The sequence below is a fragment of the Mycteria americana genome, chromosome 3, assembly GCF_035582795.1.
Source record: "Mycteria americana isolate JAX WOST 10 ecotype Jacksonville Zoo and Gardens chromosome 3, USCA_MyAme_1.0, whole genome shotgun sequence".
In the NCBI taxonomy this organism is placed as follows: Eukaryota; Metazoa; Chordata; class Aves; order Ciconiiformes; family Ciconiidae; genus Mycteria; species Mycteria americana.
The window spans coordinates 17,039,365-17,058,188 of NC_134367.1; the positions used below are offsets into that span (position 1 = coordinate 17,039,365).

Below are 18,824 nucleotides of genomic sequence, written 5' to 3' on the forward strand. Positions count from 1 at the left end.
ATATTGCAACCATCTCTCTCTCGTTTTTATAATATTAAAGTCTTAACACCTAACCACTACTAGGTCATTCTACAGAGCCAAAATCCCTTAATTACATGCCTAACATTAACCTCAGGCCAAATAATTTGTTGATACTTTATTTTGCAGAGAGGACAGGCTTAAGCAGCTACCTGCAGACTTGATGAACAAGGGGAAAACTGCTTTCCATGCCACCGATGTCAAATGTTACCCTAACAGCACGTACCTGGTACCTGACAGGAACAAGATACTTTTATTTTTTAAATTCATCGTCACAACAGCGGCGCCAGTGGGGCCGGCAGCTTTCCCTTTGGTGCCCTGAGCTGCTCTGCATCCAGCGGAAACCAAGCTGTCGCCTTCCTGTGATCTTCACCAAGGAACTGCCTTCACCCAGGACCCAGCCGGGATGGAGCAGGATCCCACAGGCACCAACACCACTGTGTTAACCCAGACACAACAGCGGGCTCCCAAAAAACCCTACGTACTTACAAGGCAGTGTACGGACAAGACGGGGACACGCTGGGCAGGGAGCCAGCCTCGTCCTTCCCCCAAACACGCGATGCTAGGGACTTGTTGCATGGGTTAGACCAAGACAGGCAGTGACAAGAAAAGTAGTCTTTTATTTCAATTAATATTTCTTGGCATTAGGCAGATATTAAATAACACTGGAATGCACAAGACTATTAACATATCAACAGCAAAAGGGAGGAGGTGTAGCCAAGTCGAGAACAGCAGTGCGAGTCACGTCACCTCGGGGCACTCAAAAGCCATTTAACGCAGCAACCACCAGAAAGTAGGACTCCACTGAGAAATACAAAATGAGGATGAACTCCTTTCAGGTCTTTTGTTAATACAGTAACGTTGGAATGATTGACAGTAAAAATGAACAAATATTTGCATTCAGGAATTAAACAGAGTGAAATATCCACAAACTGCTAGTCATGCATTTCTTTCCGAACAGCAATTTGCTAATGCATAAATATCACAAAGAAACAATCTCCAAGATTTGAATAAATCACAGACGACTAGAAGAAACAAAGCTCAAACTCTATTTTATGCCTTAAATAGATGACCTAAATATTTAAAATTTTACTTCACCATATATATATAATTTATATATATATTAAAAGAAAGTAAAGACCATTAGATAAGTGCAAGCAATTTTCCTCAAAAAGAAAACTGGAACCATGCCCAGGAAAGCTGCGCTTTTTTTTTTTTTTCTTTCTTTTTTTTATTTTTAACTTTCTACTCCATTCAGTCCACATTTTTTTTTTTTTTACATAGTAATTTCTGAAGCAAAATAAATTATCTACCATCTGCTATGTCGGGTAAAAGTCCTACCTAGCATCTTCTCAGGAACTACTAGAACATCACCTTTCTTACCGACTAAGTGAAGTGGTATCTCACCAGCGATTTGAACTCTTTTGTAGCTGCATGTAAACATACCTTTCGATTAACGTTTAAAATGTGTAGAGTGAATCGCAACATTACAGGGAAGCAGAAACGGAGCTGCCGAAGGAGAGCTGCACTGGTGTTAGTGAGGGGAGCGAGGGCTGGTTCGCTCGGACACGCACACACACACACAATCTGGCAATGGGATCTTATCCGCGAAGTGTGGAGGGATGGTTGAGAAGGCATCCGTTTGCGAGCAAAGCTTGGACACAAGCCGAGATTCTCTGTGCACACTGTCCGCTTTAATCAGAACTGACTTGCGCTACTGGGGTCGCACTGTAACAACCGCACAATGGAGGGATCGCTCTTGGCACCTTTGATGAACTCTTCCAGCGACAGTTTACCTGAAAGGGAGGGAAAACAAAGTGGAAATAATAAATAAAAAGTCAGTTGCTGCTGCCACCGTTGCTGTAGCTGCAATGCACAGCAGCCAAATCCTACTCAAGCCCTTAAAGCCCAGATGCGTTTTTCTTCTGCAAAACAATCTAGCGCGGTAAGTGTTATTTTTTATTTAAAAAGACAGTACAAAATATAAAAACAACTGTTCTAATATCATTTGGCAGCTTTTTGCCCAGAACCAGACTATACAAATTACATGACACATAAACACAAGGTATGGTACCTGAACACATGTACGCTTTGAAAACTACGCCCATATTACTATGGCATTTTAAACCTAAATATCCCAAATGTCTCCACTTTGCACCCTCTCGCTTTGTTGTGATGTGTAGGGCTGAGCAGCGATGGCTTCTCCTGTGCCCACGAGCCACTTGCTGTGCCCCGCGGGGTGTACGGGAATGGGACCCCCCCCAGGGCAGCGAGAAAAGCCAGCCCTGGGAGAGCCACCTATTGCCACGTGTCGCTCCTGAGCATTTCTGGTTTACACATCTTCGGTTTAGGCCTGGCTTGGACGGACCCTGTAACAGTCTGCGGGTCTGAAAAGGTGATCTCTGGAGGAGCAACCATGAGGAGCGACCAGCCCAGCATCCCCTGGCTGCAACAGTCCCGTGGCACAGCACGGAGGAGAGGTCCCATCTGGTCTCCCAACCTCATCCTGGGGCGACCCAGCCTCCTGGCAGGTCTTTCCCGAGCTCAGGACCAGTCCCCTGCACAAAATGCCATCAGGAGCCCGCGAGCAGCCTCTGCCTTGCCTGCTATCACCAATACTCTCCTGCTTCAGCACTCTGAGCCATGGCAGAAATAAGCCGTAGCAATATTAAAGAGAAATGAAAGAGTTCTCTTTACAAACTGGAGGAAACAAGCATTTGCTGCGTCCTGGCACTGCGTCTGGTGATCTCCCATCGATCTCGTGCTCCCAGCACAACCCACCCCCAGCCTCACACAACACCCCAGGGCCACCCTTACCCAACCCCAACTGCTCTGCTCGAGACAGGCAGGACCCAGGCACGAACACCTTGCACTTGGCAGCTGGCTGCTGCCGCTTTTGGCCACGTGCCCCCGAAGGGAGGGAGGCACAGGCTCATGGGGCCGGGTTTCACCAGCCCCAGGATGCTCCAGCCTGCCGCGGGGACGGGGAGAGGACTGAGCTCGGTGGCCAGCACCCGAATCAGGTTGAACGGGGAGGAATGAGCAAACCTTCCTCTTGTAGAAATTACAGAAGCTCAAACACCCATGGCATACTTCTGTCCTAATTTCTGGCTTTTAATGTTCCCAAATCAAGTGTTTTCTTAAGTTTTTATCAGCCTGACAAAGAGCACTCGTAACTATCAGGACATTTATTAGTTTTCTCCTCTCCTTGCAACACTTCAAAGCAAAGCACACATCAAAATCTATTTGCGACATCCAACAGTCAGATGGGGAAGAGGAAACATTTCCAGCCACCAAAAGCACACGCACTTCCCCTTGTGCAGACTTTATTGCTTGGCACTACATGGCTTGCAGGGCTGGTATTTTACCGGGAATAGGATGACTTTATTTCAGCAACAAAGTGCAACAGATGGAGGATGTATATAGCAGGTTTTGCGACCACTACTCTGTCACACATCTGCACACGCCGCTACTTTCCGCAGAACAAAAATACTTTAATCGTGTTATTTTAGGGGCCTCCACATGTGAAGTCAGGGGATAAAGTGCAAGTTTTGATGAAGTCAAAGGTAAAATACTTGAGGACTTCAGCAAGGCCAGGAATTTGCCCTGGGGGCTGCAGCAGCAGATGCCAAAACACAGCCACAAAATGCTCTTAAATAAAAACCTTTCTATACATAAGATCATATTTTTCCAGGTCTCCACATCTCAGCACTAGAACCAAATCTTTGCTCCCACTGAGCACATCAGTAGGATACAGCTCCTGATTTCGACATGGGCAGCTGCCACCTCGGCTGCTGCCAGGGTAATTCCCAGGGAAAGCTCCACCTCGACTGCGACGAGAGGAAACATGTCGGCAGGCTGATGGGCAGAGGAAATTGCTCAATTTTGCCTGTGTTTTTCGAGCCTAAGGAAATGAGCTAGCTCAGGTGGAGGGGTTGTGACGGGTACGCTGTCAGATAATTTATCAAGTGGTTCCATAATTGGCTTGGGAGCTGTTACATCCCCCCGACACGCATGCTGCAACAGCGTAAACGCTGCAGGACCGCATGTGACCATGCGTATACATACACACGCCATAAACATGTACAGAAAATAAGTATTATGGACACAGGGGAATTTTTGCTTCCAGGTACCCAACCACATCCCCAATCCTCATTACGGATGACAAGCGCAGGACTGCAACCCTATCAAGGGCAACCTTGTGCCTAGTTCATGCTATGCCCAGAGAAAACAACCCAGACATTGGACTCAGAGCAGTTTCAGAGGAGCCTTTGCAGAAGGGGATTTACCCATGAAATGTCAGGGAAGGACTGCTCCTCTCCCATCCCTTTGTCCCCCCAGCAGGAAAGTCTGTCACACACTGCCTGCTTCTTCACCCTATATGTTATGGACCGGAGAAGCTCACTGAGGCCAGGCAGAGACCAGAGGTACCGGTGGGGACATCCCTGCCCTCTATCCCTCACCCCCCCGATACCATCATCTAGAGCCTATGAAGGGGTGCTGGTGGAGATCCTACCATCATTGTTTGTGTCCATCTGTCTGAAGATCTTGTCTGTTCGCTTCTCGGGAGTGGATTCATCTTCCGGCATTTTCATTACTGATGAAACCATTTTGTAGATTGCCTGAGTATTAAAAAAAAAAAAAAAAAAAAAGATATAGGAAAAACACAACCCAAACAATAAAGCATCAGGACTGAGAAAAAGCATTTAAGCCCGTAGCAATAAAAAAAGGCAGCTGACCCTGGCAGGCAGCTGTGGGACTTTATAAACCAAAACAAATATGAATTTTTGACTTCAGCTTTTTATATTTTTCTTTCCTGTATTCATTCGCACTTCAAAAGAAGCTCCCACACTGCTGGGTCAGTTTAACTGACAGTCAGGGTTTAGATTAATGTACGAGCAGGACTGAGCTAAAATACAGGAGGCAATGGTGTGTAATTCTCTTTTCTGCAACTGGGCTAAGCCATCGCCTCTTCGGCTGGCTCTCAACATACACTCACTTACGTGTATGGGTGTGGGGTGTTGTATGGATTACAGGTGAATATGAATATATAGGAATAGGAGTTGTTTTTCTTTGTGGATGGGTAAGGAAATGCATTTTCAGACTTACAAGAACGTGAATAAAGACGAGACCTCTTTAGGCCACCTCCAGTCCTAGCCCTCCTCCTAAACCACCCCTGCCCAGCCATGAGGACCAACCGCCGGGGCGCCGGCTGGATGCATTCCCTGCTTCCCCCTGCCCCTTTGCAGTGCACTGGAGACAGACCCCAGCTGCAGAGCGGACGGCAAGCAGCCCACTGCCACGGCTGAGCCCTGACGGCACGTGGGGCAGGGGCACAGGGGGCTCTGCCCCGCACGCCCCCCCGCTACAGCCCCCGGGCTACGCGCCCCCAGCCTTCGGGAGAGGAAGACGTGCCTTTCATTCGGAGCTCACGTTGACTCAGATTTGAAGTTTCAAGGTATTAATTTTGAGATTAATCAGGTCAGTAAAATTTGCATTTAGGGTTTTTTGATCCCATCAACACCCCACTAAGAAATCCCCAGGGAGAGCTGCAAGCTTTTGGCTGCGGGCCAGCTGCACAGTGCTCTGTTTGTCCCTTGGGCTCTTTCCTCATTTGCACCTCGTAGGTCCCGCCATGGCCCCCAGTGTCCTTTTGGGGACCAGGGGCTCAGGAGCCTCCCTGGGGCAGGAGGGACCCAGCTCAGCACACCCCTCATCTCCAGCTCCAGATGTCTCAAGTTGAAGAGGTTACAGCAACATGAATAAAATACAAAATAGAGACAATGCCTCACCTGCACTATTTCTAGCATTTCCCCGCGGCTGATGTACCCGTTGCCGTCCAGGTCGTACATACTAAACGCCCACTTCAGCTTCTGTTCCAGCTTGCCCCGAGAGGTGACGCTCAGGGCGATGATAAATTCCCTAAAGTCAATCGTCCCGTCGCCGTTGGTGTCAAAGGTGCGGAAGACATGCTCCGCAAACTTCGACGCGTCGCCGTAGGGGAAAAAATTAGCGTATATTTTTTTGAACTCTTCCACAGTCAAATGGCCTGTTGGGCAATCTTTTAGGAAGCCCTTGTACCACTCCTGCAGCTCGTGGTCTGTGAACTCGGTGTTCTCGCGCAGGTCCTGGAGCACCTCGGGGCGCAGCTTGCTGTTCTGCTTCCCCATCCTCTTCTGGATCCGGGTTCAGCGGCTGCAAAGCAAGAGAGCATCTGCCTCAGCTCCAGCCCCACTCAGTGGAGAGGGGCCGGGGGCAGGCAGAGCCCTGTGGGAAGCACAGAACCTGCGCAGGGCAAGGAGAAAGAGGAGAAAAAGGATGCTACAAATCACTAGGAAAATATCTCATTTCACCTGGCCTCTTCTCCTCTCCTCCCAGCTCTCTCAGTTACTAGTATGCCGCGGAAGGACAAGGGAAAGCAGTTTGGGAGGGACTATTTGGGAAATATTAACCCTTATTATTAATCCTTATTATTTAGGAAATAATAATCCTCACTATTTTATTTCTCTGCTACAATCCCACTCTATCACATGGCTTGCGATGCCCAGGTCTGGATCCCAACTCCTGAGCCACTCCAGCAGGCTGATCTGCTGCGATGACCGAGCGGGAAGGGACAGCAGCAGCAATGAAAAGTAAAATCCATCTATTCAAAAGTGAAAGTAAGCAGGGACAAGGCAAGGGGCAGAAAGGGCAGGTGGCTCTGTGCCAGCCGCATTCACATCATCCAGATGCTCTTTGAAACCCCTTGGCTTACGGAGCATCTCCTCCCGTGACAGCAGCACCGGCACAAGGGACTTCATCCTTTCCAGCAGATCGCAACCTTCTGCCTCCCCGGACAAGCAGAGAAAAGGGCTTTTTAAAGCAAAACGTTTGGCAAAGCAACTCCTTCCAGGTTTATTGGGGTTTATACTTTTATATAAGCTTATTCAGTAAGTTCAATATTCCTCAATGTGGGCAAAAGGGCATTTCAATCTCAGGATTTTATCAGGATTTCAGGAGGGGGCTGGGTTTGTTCCCTCCTTTGACAGCGCCTGTGATGCGCAGGTGAGACTGCCCAGCAACAGGAAAGCTCCTTCAACGAAATGAAAGATGGTCAATCTGCACTTAGGAAACAACAGGGAAAAAAGATATCATGATGTATTTTTGGCTTTTATCCCTTTCAGCCTTTCATGGCTTCCCAGCAATAACCAAACCGGGCTGCCAAGCAAGAGGTCGAGCCGCATCTCCTTCCCCAGACTCAAGAGGTTTATCCACAAGCTTTGCACAAAGTCACATCCAAACCCCTGCGAGTGCTCCAGCACAAATGACATTTCTCTGCACAGTCTGTTATGCCCGTTAGGCTCGCTCCCAGCCGGTGAGGAAGGCAGGTTAGTAACAGGCCAACACTGCGTGGCTACTCAGAAACTGCAAGAACTGAGCAACAAAGCGTGCAGAGGCCGGGAAAAATATAACAGGGACTAAGTGCTTCCCAGAGAGTAAAAATCCCAGGCATGCGTAAGAACCTAAAAAAAAAAAGTTAAAGGTCAGCAAAAATAAGTTGCTCTACAGCAGAGAGATTTTCAACAGCTGAATTTACACTCGTTTTATTTGTATTCCACTTAGTGTCTGTGTCGCCTCAGCAATGCAAAAAATCCACATCCTGCTCTGTGGCTTAATGCTCGGAGACAAAAACCAGCCAGCTGCTCATTAGTTCAATGCATCGGGCTTAACGGAAAACTGTGTTATCATTAGCACTTCTGTTTTCTAGAAAAGCTGCCAATATTTCAGCTCCAAAGCTTTATTTTTGTCCACTATATTGCAGAGTTTTCTCCGGGCCCCTGACACACCTCTGCTTGCTCCCAACACGCAGGGATGCTACAGCTCCCGGTCCCTGCCAGCATCATCCATAGGAGAGCACTGGGCTGCCCTCCAGTTAAACCACTAACTCCCAGGTGCTCCTGCTGCCTTTCCATCTTTGAATCTCCCCTGCTCCAGATATTCATCCTTGAAGTGCCGAAGGCAGAAAACACAATATTCTACTCTGCTGCAGTCAATTTGCAGAAAACAGTGGCTTGGAGCAAACAACGGATGGACCGTGGTCCTTTTTTTAAGTGCAGAAATTGTAACACTATGTGTCCGTCCTTGGGCGAGGAGGTGCCTTTGGGTCCTGTCCCTCAGTGAATCCCCTTGGCTTCATGATGCCTGGTCCAAAAGCAGTCCCTGCCTCGCTGGCAGCTGTCTCAGCCTTCCCTGGGATAGGGGCAGGAGGAGCAGCAGAGCCTGCTTAATGCAGGAGCCGAACTTTAAGCAGAAATAAACTCGGCTTTAATCGCACACAGGGTTGGGGAAGGCATGGTAAAACTTCCAACTGGCAGCTAAGAGGTTTGAAAAGGTTTAATGCCATTTCTCCCTGTTCCTATAATATCTTTATTATTCCTGTTCCCTTAAAAATAGAGGCCCCTAGACAACAGAGTAATTAGATTTCACTACTTCTACTAGCAGTAAGATATATCCTGTTATGGGGACGGATGCTCATTTAATATCAGCTTCAAAAGCCTTATATTCAAGTAGTCTTTGCATTCAACAAATTACAGGTTATTTCAACCCTTCCTCCTCTTTTAAATCTTTTTATATCAGAAAAGTAAGGTGCAATGCCCTGAACACAACCCTTTTTTGCATATGAGCTTTCTGAAAGGCTTCATAATGTGTTCAACCCAAACGTAACCCTGCAGTTGTTGTAACCAATTTGTTATGAATAATTAAATAACCAACATTAACATTAATTTATTAAAGCCCATCTAAAAAACCCCAGCTTTGATGTGAATCGTGTAGCAGGTAGCTCCTCCAAAATGAAATGCCTAAATATCTCGTTAATCATGGCAGCAACCCCTGCTGCTGGCATCCAACTGACATTTCATTCGATTGCTATAAAATGCTTTCATCAAATCACTTTCCAGAGGCTCAGCGGCTGATTTAGCCACAAGACCACTCAGAGGATGGCTGCTAATGGAAATCACAGGGAGTGGGTCTGGGATGCTCAGATCAGTCCTGTGATTAGGCTGGGGGGGGCCTGTACCGGCCACATCACTCGCTGCAGTGGGTGTAGAAGGCCAGGGAGGAGAGATGTCCTTGCACCCAGCGCTGCCCCGGGCAGTCAGCAGAGACCTAACTCCAGCACAGCCCGCCTGCCCTCGCTTCCCCCCACGCCAGGGTGACACCCAGGGAAGCGATGCCACACACACTGCAGCGAGGTCCATCCCTGCTTAGCTTGATAAGCAAAAGCCCTCAGAGCATCCGGCACTATCGTGGCAGTAACAAACGTCATCACAGGAATGCCCTTGAGGTGATCAGACAAGGAAAAGCTTGGAAGTATAATTAAGGACCAGCAGACTTCACAAGTATATCATCGCTCATGAAAGCGATGCTCAGTCATGTCAGGCTCAAACACGGGGAAATGCAGATGCATTTTTGTTCCAGCTTCACGCCAAATTTTTTGTTAAAATTATGTGGTGATGCTGCTGCCTGCCTGCAATAAGCTACATCCACCCAGGCTAGAAACCGAGATGCCAGAGAACTCCTACCTGACTATATCCTCTGTCCTTCTAGGCTCACCAAAAATAAGCAATAGTGACATAGCAAAAGCCTAGCAATGAGAAAAAAGGTCTTTTACTGAGGCCAAGACGCACACCCGTTACGCGGCACTACGGTGAGTAACTGTAGCTAACGATGAAACAGCTAAAGTAGCAGTTCTGTGTTTTTACCAATAGATGGACTGGTTGTCAGCATCCACGCACTGACTTGTAGCAAAGCTCAGCGCATCCTACTTTTACACGAACTCGCTGTCAACCACCAGTTACTGCGGGTAAACGCGTTCTCCGAGCACGCAACCCAGAAAGCCAGAGACCAACCCGGCTTTTTCACTGCAAACCTTCTGAAGGCAAAAACCCCTTGAAGTGGGATCCTCTTAGTGCATCAGTTACGGCTGCAAAAGGAGGAATGACTCCTTAGAGATGCACTTCCTTGTGCAAACCCCCTTGGATACTGATTTAGTGTTAATAAAAAGAGGAAAATTGGTGAAATCCCTGTCTGTAGGACAGAGGTGCTCTCCAGCAGAGAAAGACAGTGCACAGAGAAACAGAATAAATACTCTTTATATTATCTGAGCTATCTGCTTTGCAGGGCGAAATCTAGCACCATTTCTCTTGCAGTGCTCACTTATAAAACAGAACAAGCGTGTCTGAGATGTGTTATGGTCCTGAACCTGTAGCACAGTGCCTCTGGGACTGCAGGAGCCCAAAGCAAATGAACAGCGTAAGCCAGGCAGCAAATACTGCTCTAAGTTGGTCTGAAAGGCAAAAACCATTCCCACAGGGGTGGAAGATTTTTTTTTATTAAAACACCTAAAGCATCAGATCCATCACCGATGCATTCTGCCTTGGGGTGCAGAAGAGACAAAATGATTTAGCCCACAGGGACCTTGTGAGCATCATGTTAAGAAAGGCTTTGCTTGGAAACACTATTTTACAGTAACGGTGGTCAAACACTGGCATAGGTTGCCCAGAGAAACCGTGAAGTGTCCATCCTTGGAGATACTGAAAACGCAACCGGACATGGTCCTGGGCAATCTGCTCTAACTGACCCTGCTTGAGCAGGGGCGGTGGACTGGATGATTTCAAGAGGTCCCTGCCAACCTCAGCCATTCTGTGAAATAGCCTCAATATCCTTTTTCCTACAGCCAGGTGAAGACGAGAGCCATGAGGAGGTCCTGCTCCCCTGGGGCAATTCAGCAACTGTGGTACCTTGTTCTGAGGCTGTATTTTTTAAAGTTTGACCCTTGTATTAAAAAAAAAAAAAACCAACCAAACAAAAACAAAACACAAAATCCCACAGGTAGTCCAAATAAAAGCCTCAGTCACTAAAGATCTGTGCTGACACACTTCAGTAACACACCCTTGGGAAAAAATGTTTTGGGCTCTGGTAGCACCAGTGCTCCCCAACTCAGGCAACGCAGAGATGTATTTAAGACGACTCCAGCTCCTGTGGGCCAAGCTGCAAGAGGGAGACAGGTTCTTGGGCACCCCGGCTACCAACAAATGCCTAGTGATAAGAAACGATCACATAGCAAATAGGCTGCAAAATGGGATTATAACGACATCCTCTGGACCATGCTTTGCCCAGGGCCAGTAAATGCATCTGATCTGAACTGGGAGGGGAAATGTGCAATCACATGGGCCTGGGACAGATCCTGGAGTAAAGAGCAGATTTTGTTACATGTTTTAATGCCAGTAGACTAAGCAAAGAGCGTTGCAATAGAGAAGGCACAGGATATACAAATACGTTGCTATAGATATCTGGTCCTGCCTGGTAAACTCATGTGAACTTCTTTCCTGCCCTGCGGCAAAAGCAGCACCAACCACATACCAGCTCACATACCAGCTACTGCAGCACCCACTTCATCTTCTCAAGCTGTAGACTTGGGGCCAGAAGTAACACCTTTTCATAAAGTTTGAAGTGCAACAAGGAATATCTTCACCTCTTGAAAAGTTCGTAATAGAAGCAGCGAGACAAAAGAGAAACCTCAATCAATAATGCTGTGAAAAAGTCAAACCCTGCGGAAACGCTGAGGGGTTTGAGATGCAAAAGGCTGGCGTCAAGAGGAGCTGAAGCTCCTTCCTCTGCTGCCTTTGGGGAAACAGAAAGAGAAACGAAACCTGACAAGCGAAGAACAGATCATACTAAATAAATACATGGGCTTTTTAAATTTTTCACTTTCAATGACTAATCATGCTTTTATTTAAATAAGTAATATTGCTTACTTGCAACTTATCTTCAAGTTAAATCCTTTTCAGAAGCTTATTAAAAAAAGTGGGTGAAGGGGAAGGACTACCCCCTGTATCACCCCCATTTTCAGTTCCAGACAACTCAGTAACGATTCAGGTATGTACATCGAATGTCCTTCCAAAAGGCACAGTGAATTGGTAACAGACCTCCAACCACCTTACTTTGTAAGTTTATCCATAAACATGTACCCAGGAACTGCGTGGTCTTGAAAACCCGATTCCACGTCTGGGATGAAAACCCATTAGAGACAACCACCTACCCCCAGCTCACCAAAGAAAGATATAATTGTAAAGGCTCCAATCCTGCAAACAGCTATGCGAGAGGAATATTTCCAGGCTGGCACATTAATTTCATGGAGTTGGCTGCAGGGGCTGAAACCTAAGAAATTCACTTACAGGTCTCTGGATTGCTCCTGTCTATTGAAGTCACTTTAATCGGGATTATGTTGCTGATTTACAGGGAAAAATCAATTAGTCTCTGACATCGAGCATCAATGCATTAGCCTGAGAACCATTTGATGTTCGAATCATCGCTACGCGGTGCAGAGGCATTTGCAGATGATAGCGGCAGTATCTTCCCAGCCGTTGCAGTCACTGCAATGAGCCGGGGCACGCTGGTACCCGCTGCGCCCGCCGACACCGACCCCCATCACCAGGAGATGAGAGTTTGCCATCGAGGGCACGGGTACAAATTCACTGCAAAGAAACAAAAGAACCACAAAACACTCCCAAACATTCATGAATTGCTGCTAATGAGGAAAAAATGAGACCTGCGTTGGGACCAGAAAAGTGGCAGTTCCTCGGGGAGCTCTCCATAATGTTCTCCAGATCAGGGAGGAGAGCTTATTACTGTATAGGGCAAATATTTCCGATGCAGTAAGAAAAGCACAGAAATATTTTGAGTAAATTAGGAAATTGGGTTAATTTGTGTGGGAGCAGATTGGGCAGCAATGCAGGTTGTGATTGCAGAGAGGAAAAGAAAATCATGAGTGGATTTTCCTCATCTCCTCCCTTTGCCCTTTTCTTCTTTTTTTTTTTTTTTTTTTTTAACAAAACCAAGGGAGAAGCAGCCAGCCCTATTTTGTCTTCAGATGCTGTGCAAAGTTGGCAAGGCATTAAAAAAAAAAAATTTACAGTTTGTTTACATAATGTTACAGAGCAAGGAAAACATGTCAGCACACTGTCTTACCGTACAAGGTCTTTTTCGGGGAAGGCTGCATTGCATGAGGAAAAACCCACGTCATGTTCATTGAAGATACTATTGTGATATATAATTTTAAATAAACCTCTGTGAGTGCAGGCCTGTGGGACAGGGAAAGGTGCCTGATGTGAACCGGGAAACCAGAGAGAACTTTGCAGCCTCACAGTTTACAAAGAAGGGAAAAAAAGTGATAAAAATCAGCACAGGGCATTATATTTTTAATATAATTAAAATCACAGAATTAGCACCGTCGGGCTGTCTTGTCATTGGCGGTTAGGCGTTTCATATGACGCATTTATTTAACTGAAGAACATCCCGCTTCCCAGCCTTTCCTTGCTGGCCGCCCCCAGGAAGCTTCCTTAGCGCAGCAGCTCTGCGCAGGGCTGGGCGGAAGGGGCAGCAATGCATCACGGGCGCTGCCCGTCCAGGCCAGATGCTCTGCGCTGCAGCCCGCGTCGAGCACCCTGCTACATAGCGGGGACGCAATGTATCAGTCTCTTCTCCTCTCCCGGTGTGCAAAGCCACCTTCAAAAAGCCCCTAAAACATCAAAGGATTTTCAATGGCACACCGACTTCTTAAAAGGCTTGTTTGCTTGCATTAAGGGATGCGTACGTACTGATTTGAGCGACAAATATGGGCTGTCTTCCCACTTTTTACATAGCTGTCCTCCCTACAGAATAATTACAGCCCTCGGAGAAAGGACGCTGGATTAAATTTCAGTATAATTAGCCGAAGTATGGCAGTATCAAGAGCCAGCCAACTGCACCTGCGCAAACCCCATAGCATCGAAACCATTCACGTGCAGAAGATGGAGAGCGTGGGGACAACGACACTTGCTAAAGAGACAGTGACAGATGATATTCAGCCCTCAGAGGCTGGTCTGCAAGACCATCCTCACTGCTAATGATGCTTAAATGAGAAAAAAGAAAATAAAAAGAAAATAAAAAAGGGAAAAAAAAGGAAAAAAAAAAAGAGAAAGAGAGATCTGACAGCCTTCCCTTCCCCAGCTGCAGGTACTGTGCTGAGACATGGGGATTGGAAGAGTCAAGGGGATTTCAGGGTCGCTAATTTGAAACAGGGGAGAGAGGAGAACTGGGTTTGTTTTCAAAGAGTGGAAAGAAACTTGCTTTTTTTAAAAAAAGCATTATTTAGCAGAGGTATGCTAAATAATTTTTATTTAGAGGTATGCTTAGGAAAAAGATGCTGAAAAATGTGATTTTGGAGATATGCTAACGAACTACCTTTAACAAAAATTCAACTAACATTTATTTAGATGCTTAATTAAAAATACTGAAACACTGGGAGGAAAAAAATCTACCAAAAGAGACTGTTTGTCACTAACATTTTCATCCACCAAATACACAGCTATTTCTACTACTACCCAATTTTTTGTTCCAAAAATCTCAAATCTAATATAAATGCATCTGTTTATTTTATTAATCTAGCTTTCTAAATGAGCTTTTTTACACAGATCATCACTTTAAAATAGGACAAAAGCCACTGGTTAACTTCCCTGTAGAAATACACTCCACTAAACCAAAATTCTTCTCAAAACATTGTTCTCTTTCCCCTTCAGCGGCAATCACTATTGATAGCAATCCAATTGTTTCACACCTTTATTTTCCTCTTTGCTGAATGAAAAAAATGCTGACGTTAAAAATCTAAAAGCAAACCTAGAGTTTAACTTTTCTTCTTGCAGAGGCATAAAAACCCTGTGAAATAAAAACTCTGTAAAATAACTACACGAGAACAGCATCTCACCAGTAAGGAAGGAACCCGGTTCCACTGGATGCAGCAATTCAGGCAGCAGGAGACCCAATCTTCTGCTGGTAGCAATCAGCCCAAGCTCTACACTAGCTGAGGATATTACTCAAGTCTTGGTGCAGGTGACTCAAAGGAATTTTTTAAATTTATTTTTAAAATCAAGGAGCCAAAAGTGCAGAGACTACTATCAGGTGTAGGAAAGCCACATACCCAGCACACATCTTGGACAAGAGCATCACACGAGGAACGTGACCCGAGGTTTGTGCTCAGGTTACTATCAGGACAACCGCAAACCTTCGTGCCTTGAGAACGCAATGCCAAACACCGCATACTGAATTACAGCAAAATCTGTGCTGGGATGCAGGCACCCATCTGGGGCAAACTCCTGCTGTCCTCCTGGGATGCCAAGGTCTGCCCACGCCAAGGCACGCCTGGGCTGGTGGCTCCCCACGGGCAACGTGTGCGAGGGCACACATGGGTGTTTGCCCAAGGCAGCACCTCGGTGGTGTGAACTCCAGACCCGATGGTCACAGGGATGAGCGAGGCGTTGGCATCCCTGTTAGGAGGATCCCAACCACAAAGTGCCATTTTCCGTACCATTGCAGAGACAAGAAGGACATCTTTGCTTGATCAGCGGTGATATGACAGACCACCTCTCCAGCCATGTATGATGCTCAGTGATATAAGTAATACCCCCTCTCACCTCTTACTTAAGTTCCCATGATTAAAAATGGGAGAAGTTCTCCAGAAAACAGGAGACATCGGATTAATTTGTGACTAGCTCCTGCAAAAGCTGTACAGAAATGGACAACACCCCTTCGCTGAGCTGTCAGGGACTGTGCTTGCTGGACTCTCCCAGCACCTGAGTCCATGGCAAGCAACGGCGGATGCAGCAGCATGGCAGGACACCTCCAGTCCCAGCCCATGCGCTAAGTAGCTGCAATTTGCATTAATCTTGAACACTCGACAGTATGATTTGCTTTTAAGTGCATTCACTATAAATTATGCAGAAGAGCAATATGACTGTCTGTCTAAGAGAAGGGGAGTGCTCCATATCAGAGGAGACAGCTGAAGACCCCCTGACCCAGACACACGATGACATTTTTAGGGCCACCAAGAACAGCCCTATGAAAATCCTTTCTCTTCTCTGGCGTTTCTGCATGGCATTCAACACTTGAATGCAAATCATCTCGGAAGCAAACCATGCAATCCGCATTTAAGACATCACTTTTTTCATTAACCTCCACCACAGGGCTCCATCCCCAGCAATATCCACACAAAATACGCTTTTCTGAGCGCCGCAGGTGAGGGCTGCCTGGAACGGAGTCTCTGTCAGCAGGCTGGGTAAGACAGCAAATGGAAAATCAAATCATGCTGAATTTTATATTTATATAAGTGATGCCAGTAGTGGCCAAATGGGTGTATTTTCATCCCTAACTGAGTTCGGTAACAGGAAGGAGATGCGATGGGTTTGCAGCAGGAAGCACCCCAACAGGCGTGGGATGAGAAGAGCTGACCTCCACCTGAGACCACAGTGGGGGCACATCCTGTCCCACCGCTCGGTGCCACATCGGTGAAGGTCTCGGCTGGAAAAACAGGAAATGAGTGTCTTCTCTCAACAGCAATGCTGAAGGTGGACATTCATGGGGGGAGAAAGGGATGAGGGAGAAAACCCACTCCTGATACCGCCTTACAGTCTCCCTTTCAGATGGCACTATCTTCATGAACTTTGTTTCCGCAAAGGCAAAAAAAAAAAAAAAAAAAGCACGTCATTGGCAAGGTTTTAACACATCAGGCCATGGACAGATAAGCTCTTCTGGGTCTGGCCATGCCAGGATACTGACCTCAGCCACTTTTTGATCTTTTCATTTATTACTCTGGTCTCTGAAGAGACCCTAAGCCATACCTGATATCAACTACTCATCAGCTCCACTTTTAACAGGGCTACAGAAAATCCCACTAAACCAAACATTTTCACCAACTTCTGCATCTTTCAGAAACCAAGATCCAGACTAGCCACCAGGCTGTCTTTTTTTTTTTTTTTTTTTTTTTTTTAAATCTCCCTTCCCTAGGGATGACACATCTATTTTCCTGGAAATTTTCAGCAACTTTTCTGCACAGGGAGAAGGTATCCTGTGTGAGAAACCATGTCAACAAGACCTTTCCGTAAGTGCAACATTTGCCTAGCATCAACACAATAATTTATCATTTATTTTTTCCTCTTGAGAGGAACAGGAAAAAAGTGTTTAAAGGACGCAGCGGTGGCTAAAAGGAGGGCTACGCTGGTGGAGGATGGTGCACTAATTGAAAGTTTCTGACGTGATGCTTTCTCCTGGGTGTGCAGACATCATCTCTCAGCACCTAAGAGCGAGGCCGCTTCCATTCGCCTTGAAGCCTGCTAACAGGTTTTTGTTGGCAGTATGTATGTTGAAAAGGGAAGGACAGCGAACGTATCACTTTCAGGATCAGAGGAGTCAGCTCCAAAACTGATGTAGATATTTGGAGTCACAGTGGCATCGGGGAAGAGGTTCCTGCCAGAGGACGGTGAAGTTTTACCTGCTCAGCTGAAGGCAGTCCGGACCATGGAGGCACCAGGCAGATCCTCCAGCTGATGCTCTGCCCTGGCTGAGCCTCCCATTCAGCCTCTTCTCTCTCACCTCTGCGAACACAGGCGCGATCCTGCCGCTGGACTTTCCTGAGATACACCCAGCACAACAGAAGTAGTCCCACATTTCCCCCATGCTCTGAAGAGAGTAGGCAGTACCTTAAAAGCACTTCAGGCCCTCACATCCTTGTGGTTGACTTTTTTTTTTTTTAAGCTTCTTGACCCTCTATCGCAGAGATCGTGACTTGTCAGACTTATCTTGAGATCTCCCTTAAGTTTCACAACTCAAATGCAGCAGCAAGCATCAACTGGGCTCCCAAAGGAAGGCTGACCCCTGTATTTCCTCTCTGCAGCACCAACATTTCCAATTACAGGAGGGGTGGTGGGGCACGGCGGACAGATGGACATTTATATACCCCATAACCCAGCCCAGGATGCACCTCTTCGGCATTTTCGTGCCAAAACCTTCTGTTTTGGAAAAGGAGAGAAGCCACAGCTGAGGATGACCCCATTGAATGATGGTGCATTGCCCTGGCATGCTGGGTTTTGGAGCAACTCTGTGCTGGTTTTGGCTGGGATACAGTTAATTTTCTTCATAGTAGCTAGTATGAGGCTGTTTTGGATTTGTGCTGAAAACAGTGTCGATAACACAGGGATGAGCACTTATTGCTGAGCAGTGCTTACACAGAGTCAAGGCCTTTTCTGCTCCTCACCCCACCCCACCAGCGAGTAGGCTGGGGGTGCACAAGAAGTTGGGAGGGGACACAGCTGGGACAGCTGATCCCAAGTGACCAAAGGGCTATTCCATACCATATGACGTCATGCTCAGCCTATAAAGCTGGGCGAAGAAGGAAGAGGGCAACATTCGGAGTCATGGCGTTTGTCTTCCCAAGTCACCGTTACGCGTGATGGAGCCCTGCTTTCCTGGAGATGGGAAGTAGTGAATGAATTCCTTGTTTTGCTTTGCTTGCGTGCGAGGTCTTTGCTTTCCCTATTAAACTGTCTTTATCTCAACCCACGAGTTTTCTCACTTTTACCCTTCCGATTCTCTCCCCCATCCCACCAGGGGGGAGTGAGCAGGCGGCTGTGTGGGGATTAGCTGCCGGCTGGGGTTAAACCATGACAGAATCCAAGCAGGGTGGGACTGTAAGGAAGCGGACAAAAGCTTTGGACAGAGATCTACAGGGAGGAAGCGCTTCCGACTTCCTATACTCCACAGAAAAGACGAGGGCTTTAAATAACCCTCCTCCGGAGCCCTGCTGAAGACCAAAAAGGTTGCCGCTGGAAGAAAGTCCTATCTGGCTGGGACCCGGCTGAAGGCTGCTGGGGGTCTCCCATGGGATGCAGCCACCCTGCTGCCGTTCCCACCACGTCGGTGGGAATGGGAAGGCTGCCCACAGTCTCGGCACGACCGAC

At 47.0% G+C, this 18,824-nt stretch overlaps 1 protein-coding gene across 4 annotated transcripts in view; it reads right to left on the reverse strand.

Moving 5' to 3' along the window:
• Positions 1-613: 613 nt before the first annotated feature.
• The window catches only part of HPCAL1 (hippocalcin like 1), a 68,347-nt gene continuing 50,136 nt past the window's right edge, over positions 614-18,824 (reverse strand). For all 4 annotated transcript variants that reach the window (XM_075497961.1, XM_075497958.1, XM_075497956.1 and 1 more), the window contains 3 exons: positions 5,811-6,213; positions 4,535-4,640; positions 614-1,814 (listed from right to left, as the gene is read on the reverse strand). In XM_075497961.1, the coding sequence (XP_075354076.1) occupies positions 1,717-1,814; positions 4,535-4,640; positions 5,811-6,188 (582 nt within the window). In that variant the 5' untranslated portion in view covers positions 6,189-6,213 and the 3' untranslated portion in view covers positions 614-1,716. The remainder of the gene's footprint in view (positions 1,815-4,534; positions 4,641-5,810; positions 6,214-18,824) is intronic.